This window comes from Tiliqua scincoides, chromosome 4 (assembly GCF_035046505.1).
Source record: "Tiliqua scincoides isolate rTilSci1 chromosome 4, rTilSci1.hap2, whole genome shotgun sequence".
Taxonomy (NCBI): domain Eukaryota; kingdom Metazoa; phylum Chordata; class Lepidosauria; order Squamata; family Scincidae; genus Tiliqua; species Tiliqua scincoides.
Genome location: NC_089824.1, coordinates 7,299,896 through 7,326,326, shown reverse-complemented (window position 1 = coordinate 7,326,326; position 26,431 = coordinate 7,299,896). Strand labels below are relative to the sequence as shown.

Genomic DNA, 26,431 nt, shown 5'->3' with positions numbered 1-26,431 from the left:
TATTTGTTGTTTTTGTCCCTGATCCCTTGATCCCTTACTTGAACGTAAGTCTCATTGACACCATGGCAGAAGGTGCAAAGATGACAATGGGAACTAAGGAAAACAGCTTGCACAAAGGGCACGTGTCAGTTTGTGTCATCTTAGAGCTGGTATGGTTTTAATAATGTCATTCTCTTTGATTCTGCCTGATAAGGAGAACAACTAGACCCCACAGCGGTGAACATCCTGCAGCAAATCCTAGAGCTGGGTTCAGAGCCCCATAGTGCAGCTGCTGTTGCCTCTGTGGTCGCTATGGCCCCTGGAACTGTGACTGTTGTGAAGCAGGTAAAAACACCTTCATTTCTGGTGGAATGTGTGCATGCATGTGTGTGATCTTTTGTACCAAATAGGTATTTTGTACATAGGGTCAGTCTTTTGTATCTGTGAATAAACTGTTCATCACAAGTGTTCATCACTACTCAGAAGAAAGCCCCATTGTAGTCAATGAGGCTTACTCCCAGGAAAGTGTGGATAAGTTTGTAGCCTGAGAGCCCAGTCCTATGCCTGCCTACTCAGAAGTAAGTCCCATTCTAGTCAATGGGACTTACATCCAGGAAAGTGTGGATAAGATTGTAGCCTGAGAGCCCAGTCCTATGCCTGCCTACACAGAAGTAAGTCCCATTCTAGTCAACGGGGCTTACTCCCAGGAAAGTGTGGATCGAATTGTAGCCTAAATCTCCTGCTTTGCTTGCTGGAAAGGCTTGCTTGCTGAGCTGTTTTATTTCCATAGGCTGGAGCAGGAGAGCCTGGGGGGGGGGAAATTCGGCAAACACTCCCTGGGTTTTTTAAAGCAAACCCCTCTGTTGCTACCACACCTCTGTGTGTGTGTGTGTGTGTGTGTGTGTGTGTGTGTGTGGTTCAGGGGCTCCAGGAGTCTTACTGTTCCTTAGCAAGGGGAACCTCTTCCATGGCTCCAGGGCTATTTCCTTGCCTGGGTGAGGCAGTGGAGCCTTTTTGCAGTGTTTTGGGCTGCCTTGAAACTGATGAGAAGCCAGCCCAGGGCAAAGGTGTGTTTGACTTTCAGTTCCCCCCACCCAATTCAAGATGAGACAAATCTGTGGATAAATAGGTTGTACCTGTATTCCTATAAAAGCCATGATTTCCAGAATTTTGGTCACTAGGATGTCACCCCCCCCATGTCAATACATTCGCAGCTGGGAGGGAGGGACTTTCTTCTTGGGTGTTTTTTGGGGGCTGCTTTCATTGGATAGGAACCATTTTGGTGTCATTGGATTCCTCTCAGCCTGCCCTTTCTATGGCAAGTTTGCCTACTCACAAGTAAACACACAATATGGTTCTGTTTCATTTTCCATAGGGTTCAATGCATTTTTGGTTTCCTTTTTTTTAGCCATAACCTTTGATGGAAAGGAGATATTTCAATCCAGTGTTTTGCATTGCATTCCACTGGACATTCTGCATCCAACGGTATATGGCATGATGGGATTACTCTGAACCTTCGTGGTGTTAGCGATGTTGGGGCATTTGTGGTCACCCCCCCAGGGTGGTACCCAGGGCGGACCGCCCCCCGTCCCCCGCCAGTTACGCCACTGCCAAAGAGTCTCCCATAAATCACAGGAGTGGGAAACACAACAATGAGAACAAAACTGCTATTTAAATGAAGCTAAGAGGAGTTGCTTTGGTTGCTTGTAGAGTTGCTTGTAGGGTTGCTTGTAGAGTAGGAAGGAAGAGAGGAATTGATACCACAAAGGAGAATTCAGCTCCATAAAAGATTCCATGCAGAGAATGGCCTACCTTCTTTCAATCCACGCTTTTCACGCCTTGGAGCATAGAGGCTGGAGATATTTCTTTGAAAGATGGGAAAAATCTCAGTCAAATCTTCTTCTGGATTCAAAAAGGATCTGTTCCTCCCATAATGAGCAGCCAACCCAGAGCAAGGAATGTCTGAGAAGTCTTTTTTTTGCTTGGGCATTGGGGCGGGAGGGGGGGAGTCCACAGGGTTCAAAGAATGATTGCATCATCTCTAAATGCATTATCTGTTCTTCTGTTAGCCACAGGAAATGTGTAGTTCCTAAACCTAAGTGCTTTTGGAACAAATCTCTCCATAGCATCAGATAAATTTGCACAGTATTGGTATTGGCAACCTTCAGTCTCGAAAGACTATGGTATCGCGCTCTGAAAGGTGGTTCTGGCACAGCGTCTAGTGTGGCTGAAAAGGCCAATCCGGGAGTGACAATCCCTTCCACACCGGGAGCAAGTGCAGTCTGTCCCTGGTCTGTCTCCCTGGCTATGGGCCTTCCTTCTTTGCCTCTTAGCCTCTGACTGTTGGCAAAGTGTCTCTTCAAACTGGGAAAGGCCATGCTGCACAGCCTGCCTCCAAGCGGGCCGCTCAGAGGCCAGGGTTTCCCACTTGTTGAGGTCCATCCCTAAGGCCTTCAGATCCCTCTTGCAGATGTCCTTGTATCGCAGCTGTGGTCTACCTGTAGGGCGCTTTCCTTGCACGAGTTTTCCATAGAGGAGATCCTTTGGGATCCGGCCATCATCCATTCTCATGACATGACCAAGCCAACGCAGGCGTCTCTGTTTCAGCAGTGAATACATGCTAGGGATTCCAGCACGTTCCAGGATTGTGTTGTTTGGAACTTTGTCCTGCCAGGTGATGCCGAGGATGCATCGGAGGCAGCGCATGTGGAAAGCGCTCAGTTTCCTCTCCTGTTGTGAGCGAAGAGTCCATGACTCGCTGCAGTACAGAAGCGTACTCAGGACGCAAGCTCTGTAGACCTGGATCTTGGTATGTTCCATCAGCTTCTTGTTGGACCAGACTCTCTTTGTGAGTCTGGAAAACGTGGTAGCTGCTTTACCGATGCGCTTGTTTAGCTCGGTATCGAGAGAAAGAGTGTCGGAGATCGTTGAGCCAAGGTACACAAAGTCATGGACAACCTCCAGTTCATGCTCAGAGATTGTAATGCAGGGAGGTGAGTCCACATCCTGAACCATGACCTGTGTTTTCTTCAGGCTGATTGTCAGTCCAAAATCTTGGCAGGCCTTGCTAAAACGATCCATGAGCTGCTGGAGATCTTTGGCAGAGTGGGTAGTGACAGCTGCATCGTCGGCAAAGAGGAAGTCACGCAGACATTTCAACTGGACTTTGGATTTTGCTCTCAGTCTGGAGAGGTTGAAGAGCTTTCCGTCTGATCTGGTCCGGAGATAGATGCCTTTGCACAGTATACTTTGCACAGTATACTTTGAAAAACTTGCAAGAGCAGAGTATTGAGGAAGCCCAGAATCCATAGATCTGTCTGTTGTGTGAGTCTTGACGGGGAGAACAGACTGAAATTGAATCCGGACAAGATGGACGAGCTGTCAGCTGGCTGTTCTGTTGGTCTGAGGGATGCTGTTCAAGCTGTTCCATGATAGGGTGCATTCCCTTAAAGAGCAGGTTCAGAGCCTGCAGGTTGTCCTGTAACCAGAGCTTCTCCTTGAGGCAAGATTCCTTAGAGACAAGGAGGGCCTTTGATCATTCTGGCTTATGCACCAGCTACAGCCTTTTCTGGCAAGGACTGATCCAGCTGCAGTCATCCATGATCTGGTCCCCTTGGTGTCAGACTATTCTAATGCACTCGATGTGGGGCTGCCCATGAAGAAACAGTTGGAAAATTGCACTGACACAAAATGCACCAGCCGGATTGTTGACTGAGGGACCAATCCTTTCCAGTTCCGGTGTAGCCACAGTGCTGCTCTGTGGTAAGGAATCACATGTTCCCATATCTTAAGAAGGTCCCAGTGACTGCCCCTCCACCACAGGAAAGAGCACATACCCCACTGGCAGAACTGCACCAGCACTGGAAAATTGGATAGGATTGGGCCCTGTGACTTCTTAGTGAGAGCACATCACCCTGATTATTTGCACTGGTTGCCAATGTACTTCTGGGCTGAGTTAATGGTGCTGGCTATGGCCTTCAAAGCCCTACATGGTTCAGAACACAGATGTCTCCAGGGCTGTATCATTTCCATTTGCTGACCCTAAACAATGCCCTAAGGGTGCAATCCAAACTGCGCCCTATGCTGACCCAAGTTCCTAGGGGCCATAAAGCACATTTGCGCCCCCTCGAGGGGAAACCAGGTCGGTGCTCTGAGAAGCGCCGGCCTGTGGAAGCTGAGATAAGCCTCCATGCTGGCTTCCCCTCAGCCGCTTGTGTTGGCCCGCTTGCGCCGACACACATGGAAAAGGTAGGCATGGGGGCGCGGGGAGGAGGAAGGGAGGCATTCCTGGGCGGAGGGAGAGTGGGTGATGGGCGACCCTGGGAGTGGGAGGCAGGGCTGGGATCCTGCAGTTGTGCTGGATCCCAACCCCCGTTCCTGGAGAGAATGGAGTGGCTTCAAGCCGCTCCGCTCTCCTCAAACTTGTGCCACCTCCGGAGGTCGCGCAAGTCCAAGGAGACCCATTGTGGCCAGCAGTCCTTACCCAGGAGTAGGGGGAAAAGTTACCTCTGGCTGAGCCGCTTCTGGCCACAATCCTGTGCTGGATACAGTGCAAGCCTTCTGGCTTGCCTATTCCAGCACAAGTTAGCATTGCGCCCTAAATTTCATTGAGCAGTACCCTGCATTTCTTATGGAGATGGATTAAAACTTTGTTAACACCTGGCTTCTTTGTTCTTCTCTTGATTCTTGATGGGGTGAAATTTGTAGGGTGGTGGCTTTACTAGAATGGCCTACGGTCTGCAAATCTTGTTCTCCCACAGTCATCCTAGTTATTTTTTCTTGGATTTTCTTGTGGTTTTATTCTAAGCTGCTTTGGGTTGCCCTGTGGCAAAAAGGATGGGCTAAGCATGTTTCCAAATAAATAAATGCTGATTGGAATGGATTTTTTTAATTTCCTGTCCTTCAAACATTTGGGTTTAGAGATTATGTTATTACAATTTATTCATCACTTAGGGCTAAAGTATTAGTTCATGGTTCTGTTAGCCTTGATACCTTTCCTCTTGGGGTTCTAGGCAAGCTTCTCCTTTATCTCCACATGTTTCTAATCTTGATCTGGAACCTGGCTAGCTAAGGTGAGAAACTGTGAAATTGTTTAGCATTTGAAGATTGCAATACACTGTATATGAATATCAAATTCTGGAATAGGCAAAATACTGAGCATTAAGAAATTTGGATCCTGAATATTCTTTTTTTCTGAAAAATTGGGGGTATTGTACTAGGGTGTCGGGGTATAGGATTAATTATCTTAAAAGAGATAATGCCATTCAAGATTACCCAAGAGGAGATGGAGAATATAAGGACCAGGACTAAATTTAACATAAAGATTAGTGAAATAAGGTGCTAGCAATTATTTTCTCCAATCCAAATTTAGATCTCTATAAACTTAATTATATGACATTATTTTAAAAAGTCAAATAACTTTTAAATAACAAGGATCATTTTGTGCTTATGTTTTTGGAGAAAATTGTTGCTGCAAAAAGTTGTTATGTTATCAAAACTTAATTTCTTCCTTCAGAGCATTCCTGGTGTAATAACTTGCTATCAAGAAAGGACTGGAAGTGTTTAATAGATGAATTCATTTGACAATATAAATGGAGGGATTAGTTTTTTCAAATATTTGTTCTAGCAAGATGGTAGTGGTCAGGCAGCGCTATACTAAGTAAGTGTGCAATACTAAGATGCCCTTGGTCTGGAGAGTCACAAATGTACTGTAAAGCACATTTGTTCCCTCTAGGGAGTTGGCTGGGCCTCACAGGAACAGGTGCTGGCCTGTGGAGTCTGAATTCAGCCTCTGCACCAACTTCATGGAGCAGTGTTGCGTCGGCCAAGCTCGGCTGAAGCAAGGCTCTGGGGAGGGCAGGGAGGAGGCAGGAGGGAGGAGTTCCACTCTCCTCGGACTCTCTCTCAGATGCATATGTTCTACCTGATTTTAAAAGCACTGCCGTAGCATTACTTACTTAGGGTCAAATCCTATCCAATTTTCCAATGCCAGTGCTGCTGTGCCAAAGGGGCGTGTGCTGCATCCTGTGGTGGGGAGGCAGTCACAGAAGCATCCTCAAGGTATGGGAACATTTGTTTCCTTACCCTGGGACTGCATTGCGGCTACACCGGTGCTGGAAAGTTGGATAGGATTGGGCCCTTACTTACTTACTGTAGATACTCGCCTATAGTATGTAAAATTTTTGCCAAATAATCAAGCTCCAATTATCACTTCGCCTTATCTCCGGATCAATCAGAGAACAGAGCCTTTCAACTCTGAAAAGTTCTGTTTCTTTCTCAAGCATCAGGCAGGCACAGCTCATAGAAGAGATGCAGAGATCATTGTTTCTACAGCAACTTCACTGGGAAATTCCAGCTAAAGTTAACCTTTTAGTCTCCTTCCTTCTTTCCCTTTTACAAATGCTGCTGCAGCCTGGTTTTGCTTTGCAAATGCTTGCAAAGCAGGCCTGTTTTTTTTAACACCATGATGGGATCCTCCTTTCCATTTGAAACAAAGTCACTTACTTAAGAATAACACCCATGGAAAGCAGTGGGTCTGCTTCTGAGTAAAAAGGGTTGCAAATATATGCAGCTCCATCTCTCTGCTGTGAATTGAATTGCATACTCCCAGTTATGTGTTATGGGTTGTATGCTGTATGTAGAACACCAGACACCTGAAAGGTGGATTTGATTCATGGTTCTCCTGCAGTGGTTCCCAACCTTTTTCAACCTTGAAGTTTTCAATGTCTCCTCTCAGACTTCATGTACTCATCACATATTTTCTCTTTTCATCTGTTTGAAGAACAGAAGACTCTACTTTTGCACTGTTTTGCACCAGAAGTGTGCTGAGAAATTCTGGGTGATTGATCACTTTCCATATTATGTTTCAGCTTTTGTACTGTGCTGGTTTTCAATCACTGTTTCATACATGAATTGATGACCCAAAACTAGCTATTGGTGGGGTTTTCACAGTCAACTAGCTACCTCCCTTCCTGCCTTGCTGGTCCTTGCAAGGCATTCTGGAGCACAACCTACCTTTTTCTGCCATTATTCCATTCTTTTTCAAGTACCCCTAAAGGTCCTGTTGAGTGTCCCTGGGAGTACATGAATACCAGGTTGGGAACCACTGATTTACTGGTATGTTGTTTACAGTGCACTTACTCTGATAGTGTTTACAAAAAGGTGGTGAAGACCAGAATTTAAAAAGAATAAAAATGTATCTTATGATCTTTTACTATGTTTTTAATAAATTAGAGACTGTACCATTCTTAGGTAACAATTATTAGGTAACAATTCTTAGGTAACAATTCTTAGGTCAGTTATTTTTCAGGATCTGGCCTCGGGTAAAATCAGACAAAACTATAGTCAGACACCCCCCTAAGTTTAACCCCCAACTTATCCGAGGGTCATAGAAAATTCCATGATTTTTGGCTCAAAACCTGCCCTCAACTTATCTGTGGGGTCAACTTGTAGGTGCGCATGTGTGGAAGTAAGTTCCACTGAGTTCAGTGAGACTTACTCCCGGGTAAGCATATATATAATTGCAGCTTAAGCATGTCATCAGTTTGGTTGCACAGCAAACTCAGAAGTGAGCTTTGGGAACCAACTCCAAATCAGGGCTGCCCAAGGCCAAAGTTATCCTTCCATAGTAGCTAATATGAGACTGACATTATTGCAGGGATTGTGGGGCTATTTTGCCAAAGCACAGCAATTTCCTGATCCAAAGGTGGGGGGCGGAGGCAGAAGCAGGTTTCATGGGCAAAGCCTCCACTCCTTTCCAAGAGGGAAGCAAGGCAAGGGAGCTGACCTGTCTTCCCCAAGAGGAGGATTCTGGGAATGTGACTCAGCAGGCACTTGAACCAGGCTTTGTGGCAGTGCTCAGGTGTTGCTTTTGTGAATGAAGAAGGGAACTGATGCCATAACAGAAAATTCAGTTCCATAAAAGATTCCATGCAGAAAAGGTCCTACCTTTTTTCCACTCCACACTTCTCACATCTGAGAGCTAATAGGCTGGATATGTTCCTTTCTCTGAACAGGATGGTCTAATTCACAGTCTCTTCTGGATTCAGAAGAACCAGTGCTTCCTACACTGTACAGTCACCCCTGAATAAGGAGTATCTGAGAAGTGCTTTATATTGCTTGGGCATCAGTGGGACACAGGCTTCATAGAATGACATCACCTACCATTATCTGTTCTTCTGTTGCCCACAGGAGAAGCTGAGTTCCTGAACTTGGGTGCTTCTGCAGTCCCCTAAGTGCAGAGGAAATTGCTCCACAACATTGAAGTCCAAAGAGAAATTTGCACTTTATATTTTGAAAAACCTTCAATGTAGTTTGAAAACTGAGTGCTTCTGAATCAGTGCCCCAGAAACCCTGAATCAGTGCCTGGCAATTGAGTGGGACTAGATGGGAGAGAAGAAGCTGAAACAAAATCCAGACAAGATGGACCAGCTCTTGCTGCATGTTCTACTGCTCTAACATAAAAACGTAAGAAGAACCCCGCTGGATCAGGTCAAAGGCCCATCTAGTCCAGCTTCCTGTATCTTCCTGGCCCACCAAATGCTTTAGGGAGCACACAAAACAACAGACACAACCTGCATCCTGGTGCCCTCCCCTTCATCTGGCAATCAGAGGCAGCCTACCTCTGAAACCAAGATCTTGCACATACCTACTATGACTTGTAACCCATAATGAACTTTTCCTCCAGATATTTGTTCAATCCCCTCTTAAAGGCATCCAGGCAAGATGCCATCACTACTTCCTGTGGCAAAGAGTTCCACAGACTAATTACATGCTGTGTAAAGAAATATTTTCTTCTGTCTGTCCTAACTCTCCCAACACTCAACTTTAGTGGATGTCCCCTGGTTCTGGTATTATGTGAGAGGGAAAAGAGCGTCTCTCTATCCACTCTGTTCATCCCCTGCATGGGAATCTCTAAATCTCTAGAAGGATTTAGGCAGCCTAAATCCTCTGTAGCCTGCCTGCAATAACACCCCCCCCCCTCCAAAACCAGTAAGGTTTTCAGCCCTACCCAGTGCCCAGTTCAATTTAACCAGATCACTGTCAAGATCCACCTGGCTCTGCAAGTCTCCAAAAGGTTCACCTTATCAGCTGAAGCCTGTTTTGATCCTTTTTAGTGGGGGGGGGGCTGCCTTCTGGGGCACTTGTTTAACTGCAGGTGCAGAGGATCAGGACCATTCTGGTAGCCTTGCACTCTCCTTCACCTGATCTTTCACACCAGCCAATGCTCATTTGCTTACTCATGAGTAAACACAACCTTGAGGCTTAGTTTCGCTTTAGATAGGGCTCAATACATTCATCTGCTTGGAGGGAAGGACTTCCTTCTCAGGTGTTTTTGGGGGGGCTGCATTCATTGGATCAGGACCATTCTCTTGTCATTGGATTCCTCTCAGCCTGCCCTTTCCGATGGACTAAGGCAAGGTCACCTACTCACGAATAAACATGAGATACGGCTCACTTTTCACTTTCCATAGAGATCCATGCACTTTTTGTTCTCCAGGTTTTTTTGTCATAACTTTTGATAGAAAGGAGATATTTCACTCTGGTTTTCTGCATTGCATTCTGCTCAAAATTCCACATCCAACAGTATATAATTTGATGGGGTTACTTCTAACCACCACGATTTTAGCGTGTCACCCCCCTGTGTGCATCACCCCCCCCGGTGTGCGTCACCCGATGTGGTTCGCACCCCCCGCAGCCCTCTAGTGACACCACTGGCAGTAGCACTGCCAAATCTTATCTCTCCTTCCAGCCTCAGTCCACCTGCCCAGGTCATCTTGGACTTGCACCAGCAAAATCACTGTGTCCCCAGAGGCTTAACACCAGACAGGAGAAGAAAGGCTCCCTTAATTAAATAAGTCTTTCAGGTCTGCCCCTCTGCAGGATGAAGTGCATGCTCCAATGGCACAGCTGCATCAACAAGGCGATAGGCAGCCCAGCACAATCTTATGCTTCTCATCTCCTGGAGGAACAGCGGTGCCAAAATGGTGACCACTGTATCCCGCAGGCGCCCAGGAAGCAACCAGTCCCCTTCCCCTAGGGAAAGCTCCAGGCCCCGCAATGGGGCTTCTCAACTCTGTGCTGGCTATTTCGCCAGCACAGACAAGAGAACCTCCATGTTGGGCTGCCAACACGGACGTTAGGATCTGGTGCAGCCCTGCCCTACCTGTCCCACCTCCCCTGAGTTGGTTCCTCCCCACCCTACCCTTCCCCCTCTCTGTAACTCCTCTCCCCACCCTGAAAGCCTGCATCACCACCAATCACTCTCACTAACCTCTGGGCAGCTATGCAGAGTCCTCCTCCCTACATCGGGCCCAGCCCCCCCTCCTCCCATGGTGCTGTAAGCGTGCTTGACAACACATTTACGACTCCTAGTGCCAGCCCTGGAGCTTTGAACTAGGTGCTAGGCTTAGCACGCTGGTGCTAAAAGCCCATAGGATTGGGCCCTTAGGTTTGGGCTATGATTTTCATTAATTTCATTCACACATGATAATCTGCTTTCTCTCTTTGTCTTTGAATTTCATCTTTAAAAATAAATGTATTGGTCTTCCAGAGTCTTAAGAACATAAGAACATAAGAACAGCCCCACTGGATCAGGCCATAGGCCCATCTAGTCCAGCTTCCTGTATCTCACAGCGGCCCACCAAATGCCCCAGGGAGCACACCAGATAAGTCTTCTTCATGGACTTCTTTGTTATATGATTATCTCAAAAAGCAATTAATACAGACTGTGATGACATAAGTAACCTTTCCATCACTTGTCATATTCCAGTGACATTACAAAAAGGGACTGCTTTGAGGCTGCTGGCACAAACAGCCAGACATGAGGCCTGCACACCAGCAGGTCCCAGAGGCTGCACCAGTGGCAGAGAATGGGACGTTCCAGGGTGTTCTAGGGCAAGGAAGGGGGAAGACAGGGGGCAGGTGTGACAAGCAAGACAACACTCCCTTATGGGCCGTGTAATCTGTTTATTGTCTTTCGGATAATCAAGAGGCCATAAACCCCTATAACCACTTGACACCCCACAGGCCTTTCCAACGGCAGTTACCAATTGCTCTTTAACCGTAGAGCTTCCAGTCCTGGTAGCCAGGCCAAATTTGGGGAACCCTCCCCTGGGCCGTGCTCCAGCCTGAGTACCCTTGGGTTCGGCTTGAATCTTGGAGCAGGCCCCCAATACTGGGTCTCCAGGGTCCACCCCAGACACACTGGATTGCCTCCCACAACCAGCCCCCTCAACTTCTCCAGTCATAAGAACATAAGAACAGCCCCACTGGATCAGGCCATAGGCCCATCTAGTCCAGCTTCCTGTATCTCACAGCAGCCCACCAAATGCCCCAGGGAGCACACCAGATAACAAGAGACCTCATCCTGGTGCCCTCCCTTGCATCTGGCATTCTGACATAACCCATTTCTAAAATCAGGAGGTTGCACATACACATCATGGCTTGTACCCCGTAATGGATTTTTCCTCCAGAAACTTGTCCAATCTCCTTTTAAAGGTGTCCAGGCTAGATGCCATCACCACATCCTGTGGCAAGGAGTTCCACAGACCAACCACACGCTGAGTAAAGAAATATTTTCTTTTGTCTGTTCTAACTCTCCCAACATTCAATTTTAGTGGATGTCCCCTGGTTCTGGTGTTATGTGAGAGTGTAAAGAGCATCTCTCTATCCACTCTTTCCTTCCTGTGCATAATTTTGTATGTCTCAATCATGTCCCCCTCAGGCACCTCTTTTCTAGGCTGAAGAGGCCCAAACACCGTAGTCTTTCCTCATAAGGAAGGTGCCCCAGCCCCGTAATCATCTTAGTTGCTCTCTTTTGCACCTTTTCCATTTCCACTATGTCTTTTTTGAGATGTGGGACCAGAACTGGACACAATAGTCCAGGTGTGGCCTTACCATTGATTTGTACAACGGCATTATAATATTAGCCGTTTTGTTCTCAATACCTTTTCTAATGATCCCAAGTATAGAATTGGCCTTCTTCACTGCCTCCGCACATTGGGTCGACACTTTCATCAAGCTGTCCACCACCACCCCAAGATCTCTCTCCTGATCTGTCACGGACAGCTCAGAACCCATTAGCCTATATGTGAAGTTTTGATTTTTTGCCCCAATGTGCATGACCTTATACTTACTGACATTGAAGCGCATCTGCCATTTTGCTGCCCATTCTGCCAGTCTGGACAGATCCTTCTGGAACTCCTCGCAATCACTTCTGGTCTTCACCACTCAGAAAAGATTGGTGTCGTCTGCAAACTTTGCCACCTCACTGCTCAACCCTGTCTCCAGGTCAATTAATGAAAAGGTTGAAGAGCACCGGTCCCAGGACAGATCCTTGTCCCAGGACAGTCCCAGTAATCCAGTCAGTTGTAATAGATAGGATTTATTGAATATAGGTTTAAAGAATAGTTATACAGACAGAACTGCATCAGTCAAGGTTTTAGGAATTTAAATAGAGCACACCAATACAGTACAACACTCAGCACTAATAAAACAATAAAGAGATAACTCTAACTATCACTCACCAAAGTCTGAGCTTTTCATAGTCCAGTCTAAGCCATCTCGCTGCAGTCAAGTTGGGTCACTCTTGCCAGAATGGTCAAAGATCTCAGGCCCGCTTAGCCAGAGGCAAAGCTAGAACACACACAAAAAAACTCTTTTCCCTCACCTTTATAGTTCTCCTGACCCATTCACCAATCAGAACTCGGTTCCAGCAGAACATTCTAGGGGTGGACGTGCCACAAGCCTTCTTACTCATGGTGGAATCCGCTCCCAACCTGAGAAGTTCACAGCTCTACCCTGTTGTTAATCAAGTTGGCCTTGGAGCCCACTTGGTAGTTTGGTAGGGTATCTGAGGGCCCTGTGAAGCAGCCTCCTCCACAGTTCTCTCAGACCTGGTGTGCACTAATCAGAAGTTGGTTACAGCTGGGGCCTTGTACTTGGGCCTAACGACCTGGCTACAAGCAGCAACTTTCCTTGTTCAGATGTTACCTGGTTGTTGATTCACTTTTCTGTCACATGGGCTGGAGAGGGTGGCTCTCAGCAGCAAAGGTGCGTGCCAGATCCTATCCTCTGCCTCTTCGTTTCCTCAAACTTAGCCAGCTACGTAGCTGACACGGGTCCAAGGAAGCCCACAGCAACCAGTATGACTACCCAGAAGTAAGTACCAATGGTTTTTACTTACCTCTGGTTGTCTTACAGTCTGAGATTAGCTGGTTGCTCATCATGAGGGATAGGCAGGAATTTTTTCACTTACCCCAGACTGGCAAGGGAGGGAAGGTATATTCAGGGGGTTTCATGCAGTAAAACTTGGTCACTGTGTTTAATAAAGAGGCACTGATTTCTTGTGAGATGTATGTCTCCTTGAACACTCTCTGAAGCAGTGGCAGAGAGTGGGGGGGCAGAGATATAAGTGCCCCAGGGCTCCAAAACTCGTCATGTAAACTGCCCATCCCCCTTGTCCCTTGCGCCTCCACACTGCCTTCACTCCCGAGAGCACCTCTGAGAGTGATGGGCAGCTTACACAGCGAGCTTTGAAGCCATGCAGCACTTATAGCTCTGCCCCCGCCCCGGCTCTGCTACTGCTCTTAAGGATGGGCTGCACGTTCTCCCTATTTTTCCAGAGAATGACGGAGCGTCTGAATCCATTTCTCTTAAGCTTCCATCAGCTTAAACTCTAAATCAGAGGTCTAAAATAATCTGCAGCATATTAACTAAATTCATTGCCCAAACCGAACAGGGCCTTATGCTGCTGGAACTAGCACTCTGGAAACGTACAGCTCTCAGGAAGCGCGACCTGTCTCTGCTGCAAGCAATGAGCGGCCAGATTCTCATGCCAGTCCATCCAGTCACTAGTAAGTCAGAATGGAGTGGAAGGGAGGCAGGAAAGGGGAAGAAGAACAGGGCTGAGATTGGGGTCAGGTGTAGGATGGATAGAGGCTGGAAAAGGGGTGGTATCAGCAGCATCAGAGAGGCCTATGTGTATCTGCCTTCCCAGCCTCAGTTCACCTTCCTGTGTCCACTCAGGCATGCATCAGCTCTATTTAGCTACCACAGGTCAGAGTAAACCCATTCAGGAGGCAAACGTTCCCTTACCCAGAAGAGCCTGAGAGCCCAATCCCAAGCTCTGCACGCCAGCTTACGTTTACGAGCCCTAATGCTGGGTAAGCTCCCGTGCTAGCCCAGCACTGGCTGGCGCTGGGGTAGTGCCAGGTGGGCCCCCAGGCTCCGCCACTCGGCAGTCACACAAGCCGCTGAGCAGTGGAGAGGAAAGCGGGGGCATAGGGGAGGTGGGGAGGAGGCGTTCCGGGGAGGGGAAGGCAGAGGGAAGAGGGCAGGGAGAGAGTGGGGAAGAGGCATGCTGAGGGAGGGAGGCAGTACTGGTGGACCTTCGCTCCACTGGATCCTGAGCCTTTGCACCTGATACAAAGGCTCTTCCCTCACCGTTATTGAGGGCTACTCCCTTTACCTGGGGGAAGGGGACAAAAGTCCCCTTCTCCCAAGGTGCCACTCGTGGCTGCCTTGGGTGCACAGGATGTGGCAGATGCCTCAGCCGCATTCCCCAAGAGCTCAGGATTGGGCTCTGAACCTCCTCCATGAGATACAGCATGCCTCTCAGCTGCATTGCTGCCTGGGGGCTTACATAGGATCATGTTGCTCAAACATTATAATTCGGGAAGGCACTAGTGCCATTATATACAGTTATGCAGGAAGCTGGGTTTGTACGGAGAGTTGCAGTTCTTCTCCATAGACCTCCTCCTCCTGTTTGAAAACTCTCTGGAGGATGAGCCTCAGGTTCTCTGCACACAGACCCTTCTTCTTTCTACCTACCAGGAAATAGATCAGTGGGTTAACAAAGCTATTTACAGATGCACATAAATATCCAACATAGAATAAGTTAATATTTGTAGGAGAGTTGCGATCATAAGGAGACAGAGGATGAAAAAACATTATGTACATAACATTCAGCGGGCAGGCAAGGAAGAGATAAAAGAAGAGAGTCAGTAAGATGGCCTTTAAAAGTTTCCTCCGCCGGTGCTGTTGTGATTTAAAACAGAATCTGATGAACAGGATCAATGCTGAGATAGTGATGAGCGGCAGGGAGACCACGGCATTCACCAGAAACACAAAGAACAGTATTGTGAATCCATGAAATACCTTAAAAACAATTAAAGTGCAACAAATTCCATGTATCAGAAAACAGAAGATCCAAACGCTGCCACACAAAATGGTGGACAATTTTTCGGGCCGGTGGCATCGATACCAAATTGGGAAGAGGACAGCCACACACCTGTCCATGCTGATGAGTGTCAGTAGAAATTGACTGATGCTGAACATCAAATGAAAAAGCAGTAGACGGACAACTGAAATCAGCATTAAACTTCTGCAATTAGTTACTAAAAAAACTCGAATAGCTGAAAGAATTCCTAACGTGAGGACTCCAAAATCAGCCACAGCCAAGTTCAGGATGTAGGTGGTGAAGGGATTCCTCTTCATGTGGAAGCCAAGAAGCCAGATGACTGCTCCATTCCCCGGAAGTCCAAATATGCAGGCAACACAGTTCAAGATATAGACAAGCCATTCTATATCTGTATAATACCCTATACTACATGAGTTCAGAGTGCCATTATCCTTTGTCTGGTTTTCCTGTTTAGCACTCACAGGTAATGGGGGTGTGAGACTGAAATTGGTCATCACACACTTGTGGTGCTGGACTCCACTGTGTGGACAAATGCCTCTGTTTGGGGGGGAGAGAGAGAGAGAGAGAGAGAGATAAGAAGAGTGCCGCTGGATCAGGCCATAGGCCCATCTAGTCCAGCTTCCTGGATGTATCTCATAGCGGCCCACCAGCTGCCTCAAGGAGTGAAACCTGCATCCTGGTGCCTCCCTTGCATCTGGCATTCTGAGGTATTCTGCATTAAACCATCCCCACCCCACCCACTCTCTACCCCAGTGCTTCCCTAAATACCCCTGAAGCAACCTTGAAGCACTCCCATTGTCACCTTATCTGTTCCAGCAGCATGTCTGGGAATTATTAGCATGTGCATGTGGACTCCAGTCATTTGTGCCTTTTGCAGCTCCGCACTGGAACTTAGGCAGCAGATTGTGTGATCACAGTTACAATTCTCTGTCAGGATCCCCCAAAGTCCCCAAATAGGATTGGGGCATAAGTTTTCACAGTGGGAAATGCAACAATGGGGATAAGAAGGCCTCACTGTGGTTAGAATTGGTACCGTAAAGGAGAATTCAGCTCCATAAAAGATGTCATGCAGAGAATGCCTTACCTTCTTCCGATCCACACTTCTCACAACTGGGAGCAAATAGGCGGGAGATTTGCTTTCAGCCTAGGAAGGACTGGAGGTGTTTCTTTTTCAGATTAGGAAAGTCTCAGTCAAATCCTCTTCTGAATTCAGAAGAACCTGTTCATCTCACAGTGAACAGCTAACACTGAACAAGCAACATCTGCGAAGAGCTTTATATTGCATGGGCATAGGTGGGGCTCAGGTTCAACAGAATCATGACATCACCTATACATGCAGTATCCATTCTCTTAACCACAGGAGAAGTTGAGTTCCTGAACTTGGGTGTTTCTGCAGTCCCTGAAGTGCAGAGGAAATTGCTTCACAACATTTAAGTTTGAAGAGAACTTTTCACTTTATATTTTGAACAACCTGCACGTAATTTGAAAATTGAGTAGTACAGAAACCCCGAATAAGTATCTGGCAGCCGTGCGGGGCTGGCTGGAGGAGAAGCTAAAATGGAGATGCCGTTAGCTACATGTTCTAGAAACATTTACCTGGGTATTCAACTACTCTGAGAGGTCAAAGGCGTTTTCCCGAGACAGGACATCTCAGTGAGCAGGAGCCCCTTTTATCAGTTGTGGCTCATTCTCTAGCCACAGCTTTTCATGGTAGGGACTGACAGTTCAATCCTAAGCTGCCCGGCACACAGGGCTGCCACAGTGCCAAAAATGGCTGCCACAGCATCCTATGTGCAACTGGGCAGTCACTGGTGGCTCCTCAGGGGAAGAGCTGACTAGTTTTCTGTTAAAACCAGGATAGGAAAAGTCATTATGTCAAGATGACCTGCAGAGAGAGAAAAACATGTGCGTCATAGCTTTCCCAAAAGGAACATTCCAGGGTCTTATGTAATCAAAGTTGCAGGCCAAAAACTTCTCCATATGTGGCTGACGGACTTCCCAGTTAGGGCTGGAACCATGCACCAGTATGCCAAATAAGGAGAGGGAAATGACATGCAATATCACATGGGTCAATTGTTTGTGACAGAGTACAAGTAAAGGAGTTTTGGGTGTGGTTCTCTGAGAAAATCAAAGATCCACCATGGGGTAACTTCGAACCTGTATCCATCCTAATCTATTCCTAATCTGTAAACAGCATTGTAAATAAACTTTCTATATGCTTGTAAAGGAGTCTGTGTCTGCTTAGCATTTGACCCAGAGACCAAGTCCCAGAAATCTCTCTATCAGGGATGTTCATCTCTTTTCCCTGGATAAGGAAAGTAGCCCTGCAATGGGGGAGCTCTGGGGCTGCCACAGAATCAAAAAGTTCCATGTTGGGCTGCACGGTTCGACATGGAGCTCAGGATCCAGTGGCACATAGCCACCCTAGTCTCACCCTCCTCCTGCCCTTCTCCCTAACCCCCAGAACACCTCCTCCCTGCCCTCTCCCTGCCCTCCCCCACCTCCCTCCATCCCGGAACACCTCTTCCCTGCCTCCCCCCTCCTCCCACACCCCCACCTACCTCACCGCTGCCCAGTGGTTTGGGTGACATTAGAACACCGGCTTTCCACTGGCACTAACCCAGCACTGGCTAGGTTATAATAATGTCAGTCATAACAATGTCAGTGGCCTTGTAAAACCTTCAGTTCAACTAATTAGATCATGGAAATAGTGGAGTCCCTGTAAATATTCGTTAAAAGGTGGGGGGAAACTCATTGCTATCTTTTAACAGTGATTAAAGGGGGTCATTTTATTATGAACAATCCAGCCTTGACACAGTTCTTTTTGAATTTTAACCCAACCAGAGAAAATACTCAGATCCGTGTATTGGTTAAAATCCTCATCAATCAGAACTGAAGCAGAGAGGATTTCCCTTGGAAAAGGTATCTTATACATTTATTCCAAGTCACTAACAAACTTTTAACAATAGAGATGTTTCTTTCTTGATGAAATTCCATACTGAATGATGTCCAAAGCAGAACTTTCAAAGAGGTCTTAATAAAAGCTGTTTCTAATCTTACTGTGTCATTGTCTCTGGAGTGATACTAATTATCCAATTTACAGTCCTATCCTAACCTGCACTGGTGCAGTAGATTGTTGGTTGTTGGCAACCTTCAGTCTTGGAAGACTCTGGTATTGCGCTCTGGATGGTGGTTCTGGCACAGTGTCTAGTGTGGCTGAAAATGCCGATTCGGGAGTGAAAGGCAGCAGAGTGTGGCCTACACTATATCCAGCACAGATTAGGAGCAGGATGGAGTCTCAGGATTTTCCCCCTTACCCCATGTAACTTTGCCCCACTAAATTCTCTTCCTTCTCTCCTCCCTTCCCTGCATTACTACAACCCCTTCCCCTTTCCTGCTCATATTTTAAAGCAGCGATCCTGACAGCGGTGCTATTATTGCACTTCATGTTTTGGTAGATCTGGTTAGTTACAGCAACGCTAATCATAAGACAGGAAGAGGCAAGATTCAAACTGGGGAAAGTCCCGATTAGTATCACTGTCTCTTAGTCATAATCAACAGTGAATGCTAAAATGAATATAAAATGTTGAAACAAATTAGTAGTATATGAGTTTCAAAGAAAACATTTAAATAAATTTAAATGTTGCATAAACAATGAGCATGTTGGGAGTATAGCAGGCATGGAACATAATGTCTCTGTTTACATCTTTCAAAAGCCTGAGTAATGATCAGGAACTTTAACTGCACAATGCACACCATTTCAATAGTGTTAGCACAAACTGCTCCCTAGTTCTCCAACTGTGACAGAGTTGGGCAGCCCAATCCTGAGCTGCCCATTGCACTGGGACTGCACAGCATCCTGCACGCAACAAGGCAACTGCTGGCGGCTTCTCAGTTGTAGGGGACTTTCATCTGTGTCACCACGGACCGAGCCCAGCAACACAGGTGCCTTAGAAGCAAGGGGGCTCCTTGGGTGCAAAGTGCTCCTCAGGAGTATGGGAAAAGTACTGCCTGGATCCAGCCCCCAGGCAGGGGGTCACCCTGGGAGTAGGGCCTGAGAGCCCTCAAAACCTGACGTTGATCACATGGCCGGAAGGGGTGGAGCCATTGGGGCCAGCTGCTGGGTTCATAAGGAGCCTGCAGCCAGAGGGAGAGGTCATTCTTCCTGGGGCTCAGGCTCCTGGAGGATAGCCAGGAATTGCTCAGGCAGGCCCCTTGCCTGACTCTTGCCTGGGAGGGGCGGGAATCATCCCTCCATCCAGGGCAAGACTACCAACACCAGCAGGGGCCAAAGGGCAGTTGATCTCGGGACCAGAGACGCCCCTAACCCCGGACAGGAGGGATAGCCCCTTTCCATGGGGAAGGAGGAAGGTGGTCTGGCAGGGGCCTTATCCGCTATTGGAGCCTGAAGGGACCCATGCCCAAGGGTGGAAAGCACCCTCCAGGGAGCCACACCAAGCACCTCCAGGGAGAGGAAGCAGGGGCACTAGCCTCAACCCCTGCATGCTTGCTGTGTCGAAGCCCCAGTGGTGACCCTTCCTGCAGTGCCACAGTTCCTGTAGACTGGGTTGCCAGAAGGACTCTTCAAATGTTGCTCCCAATGCTGGAGTCTTACTTAGCCCAGCCTGGGGAAGCTGTATGTACTGTGGACTTTATATGCACCAGGGAGACTGCCCTGAGGACAAGGGTCCCAGTGACGTAACAGGAAGCTCTGATGTGTGTTAAAAATCTCACAAGAATAAACTGACTTTGCCAAGCCAGTCAAGGCTCCTTGTGGTCCTTCGCAAGATGGATAGGTCAGCAGTCTCGCGAATTTCCCATCAATCCCACTTGGGACCCCAGGAGGAAGGGCTGGACACAGCCATGGACGTACAGTTCCCTTTCCCCTGGGTAAGGCAAATAGCCCAGCAATGGGGCTACTCAATTCTGTGGCTGCCATAGAATCAAGAGTCTCTGTGTCGGACCCGCAGAGCTCCTCTGGTCCTGCCTCCCTTCCGCCCTACTCCCTTCCCCCGGCATGCCTCCTCCCTGCCCTGCCGCCACCCCGGAACACTTCCTCCCCGCCTCCCCCCACTCCCCACCTACCGCTGCCTGGTGGTTCGGGTGACCACAGAGCAGCAGCAGTCCACTGGCATTGAGCTAGCACCAACACTGGACCAGCACTGAGAGCTGCAGACATGTCTATGACACGTTTGTGACACTCAGCGCTGGTGGTGGACCAGCTCTAAGAGCTCAGGATTGGGCTTTATGGCTGGAAACCTATCCTGAGCTACCTGGGAGTAAGCCCCATTGACTATAATGGGACTTATTTCTGAGTAGACATGCATAGGATTAGGCTCTAAAACCTTTAACATGTCCTAGCTAAGAAATGTGGTCCAACCGAAGAGAAACTGTCAAATGGGGTTCTCAAAGTAACTTGAAACAAATTAAGTGTGTGGGGGAGGAGGCAGTGTGCAAGGAAGTTTCTTTCCTTTAGGTTTTTTAGCATGGCCCATTGTTCTCTTTATTGACCTTTTGAAACAGCCATGCTGCTAAACTAGATACGTGGTAAAGCCCAAAGGACTTGCAGTGCAAGCCTACTCATGTCCGCTCAGAAGTAAGTCCCACTGAGTTCAATGGAACTTTCTCCCAAGTAACAGCCCAATTTCTTGCATGTCCACTCAGAAGTAAGTTTCATTATAGTCAATGGGGCTTACTTTCAGGTAAGTGTGGATAGGATTTCAGTGTAAGTATCATAATGGTGGGTTGCCAAAAATTTATGGGCTCCGGATGCCAAATGACCTTTGTACACTACTGCCCTGAAATTGTCTACCTGCATGGTAGGTAGGTTGTCGGTAGGTTGTCAGAAGGTTGTCGGCCCTCGCTGCTCCCAGAACCAGAACTTCTGTGTGTACAGGGAAGGGAGTGTGGTGCTGTGGTGGAGAGCCCCAGGGGCACATATGGCTCAGCCCTTGCAGATTGGTTGGGCACTGTTGTGCCCCCGATCAAGGTTGATAGATGAGGTCTCTCCCCTCCTGTCCTGACCAGAATCCAATACTTTTGGCTGCCAGTCCCTGTAGCTATTTTTCAGTGGTACTACCAACACTTCTCATTCACACACCTATGTCATGAATACACACAAGAACGCAAATTGAATCAATTAGCAATACTCAAATTCAGCAGTGTCTGACAGTTTTTGGGATCAACGACCTGGGTGAGTGATACAACTTAGAGTGATACAACCTCTAAGTGCCTCAGAATTAGGCTAACAGTAACCATGAGATTTGGTTTATCAAAAAGAAATTGTTTACTGAAGAATATAGACAAACATGAAGAAAAGGCACATTTTCATTTAATTACATTGCTTAGGGGATCAATTACAGATATTTAAATGGTTGTAAGGACAAGGCTGCATGATTCCTGGTTCCAGGGGAGAAGAATAGGGAGGTCGCTATGGGGAAGAGACCCTCAAAATGCACAGCAGGGTGTGCACCTTGCCAAACTGCAAGGTGAAGGATGATGCATTTGGTCAGCATGGACACCTGCACTGGGGAAAGAGATGACCCTAAGTGGAGAAAGTAGTCTCAAAATGCAGCATGGACACTCCCAGAGAGTTAGAAGTGACCCCAAGTTGAGGGGGGTTCAGTGGGAAAGAAACCTCAAAGCACAGCATGAACATCTCTGCTGGAGGAAAAGATGACAAAATTCTGATTCCAGAGCAGGGGTAGTTATAGGACTTTGCATAAAAGAAATAAAGCATTCCTAGGTAGGCAAAGGAGTTTTTAACTTCTCTTTAGATATGCAGCATAAGATTCCTGTCTTTTCAGAAGCATTTAGAAGGCTTGAGAGCTTCTCAATTTGCGAAGTTGCACCCAGGCACCTGTAATTGATGGGAGACATTTTGGCAGACAAATCTGAAAAGAATGGTCTGGTGGCCTGGTCCTTGGACAACGGAAACCTAGTGTAAAATTCAGCCCCTGCTCCAGATGCAATCCCACAGGGTAATCGAAAAGTAGATCCAGATTGGTGGGCCCTTCCCCTGCATACTGTGGTTGACGGTACTGGCTTAATGTCAGAGGCCTGCGCTAATGCTATCATGGTTTCTGTTCATAAAAAGGAAGACCCTGGTGTGTTGAGGAATTTCGTGCAGTGCCAGTTCTCAGCAGAGTGCAGCAGAGTGCTAGCTCCAAGGATGTCCGAAAAAGAAGACAACACAGACAAGGCAGATGTCCACCATCGGTCTGTATTGACAAAATATTTACAGATAAGCAGTTCCTTTGCAGCAAAACAGCATAAGTATTCACTGCCAGAATCTCCAACTCTCCAAAATAGACTCCTGCTCTCTCCGACTCCATACAACAACCCTCGCAGGTGTGCTCCACCTGCCTTGCTTATATGGTGCTGTGCACCAATCACAGTGGAGATGACATCATAGCATTACCTCATCATCTCATGACTGATAACAGCATCTCCCATTATGCACCAGCCATATCTTTACATTCACTTCTATTATAGGTACTTTGTTACTATAACTCAGCATCTTTCATACACTTTGATTGGTCACATGGAGTCACAGAGGGATACAGGTAGATATATGCATACATTGCTTTTGGGCTTACATTTATTTTTTTATTTTTTCCACATTTTTATACCGCCCTTCCTCCAAGGAACTCAGGGTGCTGTACACAGCTGCTCTTCTCCTTTTGTCCTCACAACAACCCTGTGAGGTAGGTGAGACAGAGAGAAAGGAAGGTTCACTTCCTGCTTCAGTCCTCCCCTGAATTGCTCTCAAATTGCTCCCTGCTGACACTTTACCTGCTCTGGTGGAATAGTTGGGCAATTTCTAGCATGCACATGGGAGGCTTCCAGGCATTTGTGCCAATGGTTCCACAGCAAATGACAGCAAGATCATGAGAGCTGCTGCCATAAGTCCTCAAGGAGTCCCTCCATGAATTTTAGGTGTGGGAGCCCCAGTAATGGGAATGAAAGGCTTTATGGTGATTTGGATGAAATTAAGAGGTGTTGCTTCTGTGGAGGAGTTTGGGGGAAGAGAGGAATTGGTACCACAAGGGTGTATTCAGTTCTACAAAAAACTTCATGCAGAGATTGTCTTACTTCTTTCAATCCATGCTTTTCACACTTGGGAGCAGGAAAATAGGCTGGAGATGTTTTTTCAGAGGAGGAAGATCTCAATCAAATTCACTTCTTGATTCAGAAGAATCTGTTCCTTCTACACTGATCAACCAACCTTGCACACGGAATGTCTGAGAAGTGCTTTTTATGGCTCTGGTATTGGTGGGACTCGGGCTTCACAGAATGATTGCATCACCTATAAACACAGTATCTGTTCTTCTGTTGGCCACAGGAAATCCGTAGTTCCTAAACTTGAGTGTTTCTGTAGAAAATTGCTCCTCATCTCTGAAAACATCAGAGAAATTTGCACTGTATACATTGAAAAACGTGCAATGCTATTTGAAAGCTGAATATTGAGGAGACCCGGAATCCCTGACTGTAGACTGTGTGAGACTGGGTGGGGGAGAACAGACTGAAACAGAATCCAGACAAGATGGAAGAGATGTCAGCTGGGTGTTCTAGAAAGGACATTCAAGAACAGTTTGGATGTATTAATCAATGAAAGTGCAATGAGGTATTTAATCTCATGAATCTTCCTGGATTCCTCAGTCTCTGACTAACCCTCTTTGTTTGGTTAGTAGTGGCTGCCTTTATGTGGCATAGAATAAATTTCTCACGGGGTGTTTCTTTGGTCAATTTGGACTCCATCAGGTACTCTAAATTTCCCTTCACCCCTCTAACCTCCCCTGTGCCTGGTGCAGGTTTCCCCTGGCCTGCCCTTGAGTTTCACTTGGGGTTGTCAGACAGCTGCCATCGCATCCATGTCTCCCTTGGGCAGGACAGTCTCACTGACCTCTTGGGATGGACTCTGCATGGGCCAATCCAATGGCATCTGCTCCAACAGCCTGCCTGTCCATTTGTGTCCATGTATGAGAGGTCATTGGTCACCCCCTCCCCTGGATCCATCCACCCACACCTTCCCTCTGGCATTCTCTTGGAGGTTTCGCAGCAGGCCATGAGTGTGCTGCCCTCCATGTCCGCACTGCATCTTTTCCTTGGGCTTCCCAACAACTGGGAACAGGAGGTTCGTGACACATGTGGAGCCTTCTCTCTGTGGCAACCTGGTATGGCGGGGGTGCTTGAGTCCTGCAGGCCCCTCCTCCCACTGAATCCCTCTCTAGAACTGGTTGAGGTGGTGGTCTATGGGGAGGTTCCTAATATGCTAATAGAGAGACAACATATTCAATTCATTGAACAGTATTAGAGATATAGCAGCAGCTGAAACGGAAACACATATTTGTAGGTTTGCCAACCATCTCTTTCCAGCCAAAAACCAAGTGCCTGCAAAACCTGCCAGTACTGGTTGGTTCACTGCCTGTCATGGAGGTTGCAAAGCCATAGGGGCCTAACGATGAATGAGTATGTCAGCAACCCTGCAGAAAGGCAACTGGGCACTTTGTGGTTGCTGAAGGTGGGCTGGCAACTTTCATTGGGGTCTGTATCATGTATTCACCTGTGGGACAGCTGCCTGTGGCGCAACAGTAGTGTGATCATCCTTAGTGGGCTATAAAACTCTCCACTCTGTGGTGGGGGAGCTGGCCTTAACTCCAACTGAATGCCCCAAGTCGCCAAGAAGGAAGTGGGGGCCTTCCTTGTTCTCAGAGAGCTTGAGAGGTCAGTTCAGTTGAATCGTGTTTGGAGGCCTTCAGCCAGGGCCCCCAAGAGAAATTACACAGGGGGTACAAAGTGGGAGGATGGCAACAGGGCAGGCAGAATGGGTATTGGGATGGAGCAAAACAAAGTGGGGGAGGGTGATGACAGTCTGAAAAGCCTTTGGAACCCAGGTCTAGATTCAGCAATACGGAACAGCCGTTTGCGCCAATAAGGCGCTAGCAGCCGATTGCCCCTTCCCCAACTCGTGCACTCAGGCTGAGGCTGGGGCCACGATTGGCTGTCGTGGCTGAGGGAGGCAGGACCAGAGCACCAGCTTGGAGCATGCGCTCCAGCTGGGCTCAGTTTGTTCCTGGCTGGCAACCCTGCCCGCCCGCCCTGTAACCAGTCTGGGATTAGCTGGTCGCTTTTTAAGGGCCAGGTAGGAATTTTTTGCAGTCATCTTGTTTGGACCTAGGATGGCTATTTTTTCGCCTACCTCAGACTGGCAAAGGGTGGTGCGGTTCTTAGGCCTGAGGTGGGTTTGGTCACTCCCAGTTGAGGGCAGGATACGTGCGGGGCTGGGTAGGTAGGTACTTGGCTCGGTGTCTATCCAAGGCAGCAGGGTGAGGGGTAAGCCTGAACCGCTCCCATGATGCCTGACCGGCTCCAGGAGGCAGGCAGGTGAACCCCTTGCCTGGACTGGCAGGATGGTGCGGCTCTGCCGACTGACCTGAAGTCCGGCTGCCTTGCCCCCTTTGGGGGTGGCGTTGAAAGACCTAAGCTGGCAATTGACGGCTGGGGCCTCGAGCCAGGTGGTACGCCCAATGAGATCGCAGGGGGAGGCAGACGGCTAGAACCGTTTCCCCCATATAGCCCCGCACGTTTGATGTTCAGTGTTTATTGCCTAGCTGCAGTTGAAACTTAATAAAGTGGCCCATTTTCATCCAAGCCGAAGTCTGGTGTCTTTATTGCGGGTGTGGGGGTAAAGCCAAATACACTCCGTCTCTCCAACATCTTTTAAATATAGAAAATTGTAGCAGAAAATTACAGTAGAATCACACATATTTAGGCTCACATTGGAATGGAAAGTGTCCAGTGTGTACCAAAACCACCATTGCATCAGCAGTAGTCCTGTAGCTGTGTCCCTGAGCTCCGATACACTCCTTCATGCTCAGTGGATTCACAAGCCAAAGAGCTATTCTAGCAGGCCAGCTTCCTCCCAGATTTGACACTGTGTTAAGTAGTGTCATGTATGGATTCCTTGGCCTGGCCCATATGGCTTGTGGCAGCTGCCATCACAACACATGTGTGGCAGTGCCCTCAGCATCCTGCTTGGGCAGCGAGCCTGGGTGAGATTGGAAAGTGTAAGATCCCAGGATATTTCTGGGCCCCCTTCTTTGGCTCCCAGGCCCTTTTTTAACCCTGGGTCTGGGTACAAATAATCCTCTACACCCCCCTCTTGTGGGCCCTGCCTTCAGTCAATCTCTAGGTACTCCTCCCCTTAACTGCACGGAGTAGTTCTACAACTGAACACAGTCACAACCC

The 26,431-nt window shown here is 47.8% G+C and overlaps 1 protein-coding gene across 1 annotated transcript; it reads right to left on the bottom strand.

Moving 5' to 3' along the window:
* Positions 1 to 14,682: 14,682 nt before the first annotated feature.
* Positions 14,683 to 15,675, bottom strand: LOC136647582 (mas-related G-protein coupled receptor member D-like). The gene has a single exon (XM_066623205.1). It carries the CDS (start codon positions 15,673 to 15,675, stop codon positions 14,683 to 14,685), a length of 993 nt encoding a protein of 330 aa, XP_066479302.1.
* Positions 15,676 to 26,431: the final 10,756 nt, after the last annotated feature.